Genomic DNA, 7305 nt, shown 5'->3' with positions numbered 1-7305 from the left:
AAGCCAGATGCAAGCACTCAAATATAAATCACCATTTAGAAAAATTGGAAGTCATCATTTACAAATCTAATTAAGTCATCATTTACAAATCTAAGTGGCCAACTCGGCAATGAATTCATAAATATCTGGCACTACATTCTACTACTATAAATGATGAGGTGACGAGGCACTCCTCTATCAATTTTATAGAGTACGTGGTTGGTAACTAATTAGCTGCTCTCATGCAAGACAGTAGATGCATGGCCCCATTGGTGAGACCATCCTGCTGTGGATACAAGAGACCAAACCCATGTGACTTCCTATTACTGCGAAATAGTGGTTGAGTGAGAGAGATATTCGCACCGGCAGAAACTGAGTGGACACACTCCCTTCCCTCTATAAATAGGAGCCTCGTGCTCTAGGATTTCCATCAATCCAACGTAGCCATTTCTCATTCTTCTGGAGAAATTAAAGCCAACAAGCCAACCATGGCACCCAGTAAGAGTATTAAGAGTGTGGTCATTTGTGTTCTCATACTAGGTTTAGTTCTGGAGCAGGTCCAGGTGGAGGGAAAGAGTTGCTGCAAGACCACGTTTGCCAGAAACTGCTACAACACTTGCCGTTTCGCCGGTGGTTCCCGTCCAGTCTGTGCAGGTGCTTGTGGTTGTAAAATCATAAGCGGTTCAAAATGTCCTAGTGACTATCCTAAACTGAATCTTCTCCCTGAATCCGGTAAAGAGATATCATTGTTATTATTTTCAACTTGTTCATAATGACCTGCTAACATGAAATTATTTAAATACTTATTGTTCAAATTACTTTGGCAGGTGAACCAGATGTCACTCAGTACTGCACCATTGGATGCAGGAATTCTGTCTGTGACAACATGGACAATGGTAATTTTAATTTACCACATTTTTGTATTTTTTATTCATCTCATAGAAAAAATTTGTGTTTTAGACATACATAACGTCAACTATTTTGTAACAGTTTTCCGTGGCCAAGAGATGAAATTCGACATGGGACTCTGCAGCAACGCATGTGCCCGTTTCTGTAATGATGGTGCAGTCATTCAGTCTGTTGAAGCCTAATCATGCGTTCTTGTGCATGATTTCTATGGCCAAGGTCGTATAGTCATTTTTTCTTGAATAATCTTGATACCATCAGCTGTATGGAAGCCAATGTATCAGCTTACTTATGTATTTGTCTTTTTCCCTTGTTCCAATAAGAGTCGCCACGATGAATCTATTTGTACCCTTGGCTTAATATAAAAGTTCCATGGATATATTATGTGATACACTACAATTTTCAAATTTTCCGATGTCGTTTCATGTATATCAATCGTTTTATATTAAGTCCCAACATTTTGAGATTATATTTACCTTTGAACATATTAGCTATCATGTTTTTACCGTGAAAGTTTTTTCTCCACTACATATTAATTAGGCGTTACACGATATAAAGGAACTCGAAGGGCCATCAATTGGCTAGTCGAACAGAATGTTGCTAACAGGAAATTTATGGTAATCAACAACATGTTTTGCGTATTTTAGGACAACTATGATCACTAAGGGAGGAGGGACAGTCAATGGAGCCATATAACTTTGATTGCTAACTCGTTAGGCCACGACGAGCGTATATAACCACCAAATTGCCCCTTAAAATTTGAAAAATTCTAGTGTTCTAGGGAATTTCTATACATTGTTTGGCGATGACCCAAATCGTCACACAATAATGGTATATCCAGCTATATTTTTGTGTCGATTGTATTTTCTTTTGAGCATCTTGAATCTAACATTATGGAGTTGTGCGCCCTCATATTTGTGTCCTTGTAAAAGGGAGATATGGATTTGGACTACAAACCAAATCAAAATGAGAGTATGTTCATAGAGTCACTTTAAGTAATACTCCAAATAAAAAACACAGTGACCTCGACTGTGTTTCGGTCACAAAACTGATCAAAATTAGTTACTGGAGATGGTTCCATGCACAAACCAACCCTAATAATACTCATAGTTTGTTTCTTGTTCACTGGATGTATCTATGATAATACTTAAGAAAAAAATCTTCATGTGACTCTGTATACTGGGGCATCTCAAGCGTATATATTTCTTTATTCTGAATATTGTTTACCGAAAATGTCAATGGGCCTAGATTTAATGAATTGCGGGTATGCAATATAAATTTGTTTCTTTGTTTGAGAATATGTATGTAGGGTATTCACATGCTAGCACACTCAGAGGTATACTGGACCAGAACTAGGTTGAGGCTGCTTTCATGGTATGGTTAGTGGCTTGTTGCTGCCTTCTGCATGTACACTCAGAGGTAAGCCAATAATGCTTTTCTCAGCCCCTTCAACAAAACGCGAGACACGCAGAGGCATGTCGCAAAACAAAACAAAACGTTTGCACACCTAGATGGTGCAATGATGCTTTCGTCCATAATTTTTTCTCTCTAATTTGAATGTAATTTCCTCTTTTGAATAAAGTTTCATGCAGTAGTTAATGGTAAAATGTAATTAGTTTATTTGGTCATAACAGAACTGAGCGAGTACTACTTGGGTCGCTCCCGTGGTCAGTGGGTCATGATTTACTTAATGGGATATTTTCGTGAAAGATTCATTCCTCTATTATTTTTGAAAAAACTTCATGTCATTCTATATACTGGGGCATCTCACGCGTATATATTTCTTTATTCTGAATATTGTTTACCGAAAATGTCAATGAGCCTAGATTTAATGAAGTGCGGGTATGCAATATAAATTTGTTTCTTTGTTTGAGAATATGTATGTAGGGTATTCACATGCTAGCACACTCATGGTATGCTGCTTTCATGGTATGGTTAGTGGCTTGTTGCCGCCTTCCGTATGTCTTAAGTATCATTTCTTATCATCCCTTGGACCATGTGCCTTAGCTACTTGGCTATTTGTACACCTAGGTAAGCCAATAATGCTTTTCTCAGCCCCTTCAACAAAACGCAAGACACACAAAGGCTAGTCGCAAAACAAAACAAAAAGTTTGCACACCTAGATGGGGCAATGATGCTTTCATCCATAATGTTTTCTTTCTCATTTGAATGCGATTTCCTCTTTTGATTAAAGTTTCATGCAGTAGTTAATGGTAAAATGGAGTACTACTTGGGTAGCTCCTGTGGTCCGTTGGTCATGATTTTTGTCAAAGATTCACTCCTCTATTATTTTAAGATTCACTCCGTCTTAAAATAATGGGTCTGTACAATAGGGATGCTTGAATACTCGTGGTACACGAGTATACAATAGGCAAGGATGATGTGTGCTAATCTCGTTATGTATAAATAAGTTACGCCGTCAGGGCCGACAGCGCAATCACTTGTAATAGCATCCCTAGCAGATCCCGAATAAAAGCATCCCTAGCATATCCAGAATAAAAGCATCCTTAGCAGATCCCGGATACAAAATAGAGACGATAGATTTTTTTTCTTGCCACAAAGGGATGATAGAGATGTGAGAGACAAGAATAAAAGCATCCCTAGCAGATCTCGAATAATGCCCCGACCTGTAAAACAACCGTAAAAATATGAGTCCATGCAGAAAAAGTTACCCGATAAGACCCCTCAAACGCGTCGGACCTGTAAATATTTTTGCGGGGCGCGGCAAAATTCCCACCCCAACCCGCGAAAACGCTGGTTCTCCCCTTCACCCCGTAAGTGCCTTGTATATATCGGGTGCGGTTGACAGGTGGGACATACCAGCCCGGGCTTTTTCCCCACCCTATCGTCGTCGGGCTGCCGCCTATGACTCCTGCCATACCAGCCGTCGGGATCACGCTGGCGGGTCGCCATAGGCCCAGGATTGACCCGTACCCCTTCTTGCTGCCTCGGCCGGTCGAAAAGTTGCATATCGGCGACTGTTTGTCGTGCCTGTGGGATCTGACATTCCCGGCGACCATCGGCTGCGCCAAGCCATGGATTGGTTACGGAGCACTCCGCAGAGTCCTGGAAAAGCGCCAGCGCCGCGTGCAGGTACTGGATCGTCCTCTAGTCGTCATCGTTGGTTTGCCGGCAAGGCCTCGGCCGACCGTCGACCAGGCTCGGTGCTCGTGCAGCGGCTCGCCGGCTTGCCGATGCCGCTCATACAGTGCGACGACTGCACAGAGACAGTGTTGCGGCTCACATCTAGCTTGTATGCGACAACACCTCGAATGCATATTCTTAAAATGCAATAACGACGGTTTATATCCTTCTTTCCGTTCCTTAAAGATTTGGTAAATCATTAGGTATCCAATGTCTTTGCAGAAAATAAAGAAGCAAAAAAAAATGTGTTTTCATGCTCCAAATTAAAATGCAAATAACAGATTTACGGGTCGGTGGCGGACGACGACCGAGAAGCCGTTTTTCCATAAACTGTAAAGGAATTTTTGGTTCGCTGATATATGGGTTCTGCTAAAGATGCTCAAAGGGCTGCCTGATTGGTCATCAAGGAATTTGTGAGTTGGTCAGAATAATTACTGCTGATAGTAGCTTCTCTCTACGAAAGAATAGATAGTTCACAAATTAGTATTCACAATAAAAAATGATTTTAATAGAAAATCTTGCATAAAATATGCTGTCTAAATTGGACAAACAATATGCCCTCTTTCACTTGGTCGGTAAGCCAGATGGAACACTGAAATTTTATTAAGTGAAGAGCTTGGCAAGAATTAATAATTAGTTTAAGTCTCCTTTTACTAGTTTAAGTCACCATTTTAAAATCTAATTATGTAATCATTTATAAATCTCAGTAACCAGCTCAGCCATGAATTAATAATTAGTATGCACGGCATTCTACTACTATAAAGGATGAGGTGACGAGGCACTCCTATATGATTTGGTCACCTGTTTTACTTTATTAACGAAATTCAAGGTCAACAAAGACTGCATTGAAAGGTTGGGACTGAAGGCGCATCAGAGTACACCACCATGGCGAGCAGCTGCAATATCCTGTCCAAGAGTGGGTTCAATGCTTGTTTAAAAAACTACCTCTGACTTCTCCATTTGAAGAAATGGCGTTGCTGCCTTCTCATCCATGGACGATAGGAATCCACTATGCCATCGCTAGAGAGAAAAGAGAGAAGAGAGAATGGAATTTGCATTGGTTGCCGATTGGAGAAAGATGACAACAATCAAAGGCAAGTTAATTGCCATCACATGGTCGACGTCGCCTCTTTTGTTGTATTTTGATTAATTGAGTACAATAGGTACTTAGTGTAATTTACAAAGATATAGAATTTGCGCATGGTACTTTTTTGTTAAAAAATGGAAGAACAACCTTTTCTACGGGTGATGCAACATATGTGGTGGCTCCCTAAAATGTTATCAATAGTCTTGCGTGATTCACGTATGAGTTTGGCGTCTATTGGCATGCATTATTGCTGCCCATACTATGATTGTATATTATTGATTTATATATGCAAGTAAGTACAAAGTGATGGTCCATGTCATCAATTTAATAGCAGCTTTATGCAGGACCGCAACATACATTTCTACCAGTAAGATTGGTAACGTTAAAAGAAAAATGTTATTCGGGCATCTTTTCGCATTTTTTGCGTTGGTATTTGGGTTTAAGATATTTGTTTCTTTATGAATGCTTTGATTCTAGCAAGTAGACAAATGCTGGAGTCCTACAAAGAGACAAATAAAAACGTGAAACACGCACAGACATAAAATCTAGATCAACAAGTGTACTAAGAGACGAATGCATACGTGAAACATGCAAGCCAACTTTCTAGGCTCCTTATCATGTTGGTGTTTCAACAGGGATGGGAGGCTGCGTCCTACTAAAAGATCGAAGCAATAAGACTTCCATATAATAAAAATGCAAAATTGTTTCGGCTGGCTGGTGGTTCATAATTTCTTTGAAGTTATTAGTGATCTGAGCATGGGCTCTGAATTTTTGAGATGGTCCCTGTATGGTCTGGACCAGCAGGTTGGCATGTAAATGTGATATATTACTCTAACCTATATATGCATCTATTATCTACTAAAAGAAAAATACGAATATAAAATAGGGAAATAGGCTAGAAAATCAGACATTAACCAGCAACATATGACCATTATTTAAATTATGTATGAAATAGTCTATGGATATAAAAGTTCCATAATTATTACTTACCTATGACCATTATTTAGTATGCAGAAGATTATTGACTGCAGGGTGGCAAGAAAGAGATTAGTTGGGTAATGGGTCTATTACCAGCAATACACTATTCAATCCATGCAGTAAGGGTTGCAGTAGCCAGCAACAATGTTGTCTTTCAGCTCACCTCCATTATTGTGGATCACGGAGTCATCACCTCCATTATTGTGGATCACGGAGTCGTCACCTCCACAGTTCTGGACCATGCGTCAGTTTTTGTAATGAGGGTGCAGCCATTCAACCCGTTGAAGCCTAATCATGCATTCTTATGCATGATTTCTATGGCCAAGGTCGTATTGCCATTTCATCTTCAATAGTATAGGATACCACGAGTTGTATCAAAGCCTATGTTGCATCTCACTAATATATTTATGTTTCTTACTTGTTCCTATAAGAGTCGTCACGGTGAATCTATTTGTACCCTTGGCCAATCAATATAAATGATTCATGCATATATTATGTGATATATTGTAATTTTTACATTTTTTATATTGTTTCCTCTAAATCAATCCTTTTAAATTACGACCATGTGTTTTCATATTTTATTCAACAGTCAACATATGAGCTATCATGTTGTTACCATGAAAGTTTTCTCCAGTAAGCTTTAATTAGGTATCATAGATATAAAGGAACTTAAAGTTTGATCAATAGCTAGTTGAACAGAACTCGAAATTTAGAATAGGAGGATGGAGTGACAGAAATGATAGTTCCTCGGTTGACAAGTTCTCGCATAAGGTCTAAATATGGAGCCAAGAGGATGTTATGGCTATGGTTGGGTATTTACCCTAATAAATCTTAGGATTTGTGTATTATTTGCTAAAAGCACAATGAAAGTATATGTGAGTCACTGGTCTCTCATGACATAAATTCTTACTTGGGAAGGCAAGCAATTTAATTTATTTTCTACAGAAAAATATTGGTTGGAAACATTTTTTCATAATATACTTGAATCCAGATTGCTGTGTAAGGATTAAGGAAGATAACTATGTAGCTCGCAAATCACGTTAACTAGCCATAGTTTAAGCATGTGAATCCAACAATAACTAGCCGGACGCCCCCACCCCTTTTACTAGCCTTTATAAAGTAAGCTCATTATCTCTTACTCCATCCGTCCCAAAATTCGTGTCTTAGATTTGTCTAGATATGAATGTACTTAGTCATGTTTTAATATTTAG

At 39.1% G+C, this 7305-nt stretch overlaps 1 protein-coding gene across 1 annotated transcript; it reads left to right on the top strand.

Moving 5' to 3' along the window:
- Positions 1 to 413: 413 nt before the first annotated feature.
- Positions 414 to 1292, top strand: LOC123403448 (leaf-specific thionin DB4-like). The gene is made up of 3 exons (XM_045097388.1): positions 414 to 711; positions 807 to 875; positions 970 to 1292. The coding sequence occupies exons 1-3, from the start codon at positions 468 to 470 to the stop codon at positions 1068 to 1070; spliced, it is 414 nt and encodes a 137-aa protein (XP_044953323.1). The 5' UTR covers positions 414 to 467; the 3' UTR covers positions 1071 to 1292.
- The last annotated feature ends 6013 nt before the right edge of the window (positions 1293 to 7305 follow it).

This window comes from Hordeum vulgare, chromosome 6H (assembly GCF_904849725.1).
Source record: "Hordeum vulgare subsp. vulgare chromosome 6H, MorexV3_pseudomolecules_assembly, whole genome shotgun sequence".
In the NCBI taxonomy this organism is placed as follows: Eukaryota; Viridiplantae; Streptophyta; class Magnoliopsida; order Poales; family Poaceae; genus Hordeum; species Hordeum vulgare.
The sequence above is the reverse complement of the archived record's forward strand: the minus strand, read 5'-3'. Positions and strand labels throughout refer to the sequence as shown.

Excerpts from the sequence above, each read along its gene's own strand:
- LOC123403448 (XM_045097388.1), top strand. The coding sequence starts at position 468 with ATGGCACCCAGTAAGAGTATTAAGAGTGTGGTCATTTGTGTTCTCATA. Across the intron at positions 712-806 it reads GAATCTTCTCCCTGAATCCG|GTGAACCAGATGTCACTCAG; the intron begins GTAAAGAGATAT and ends TTACTTTGGCAG. Across the intron at positions 876-969 it reads CTGTGACAACATGGACAATG|TTTTCCGTGGCCAAGAGATG; the intron begins GTAATTTTAATT and ends ATTTTGTAACAG.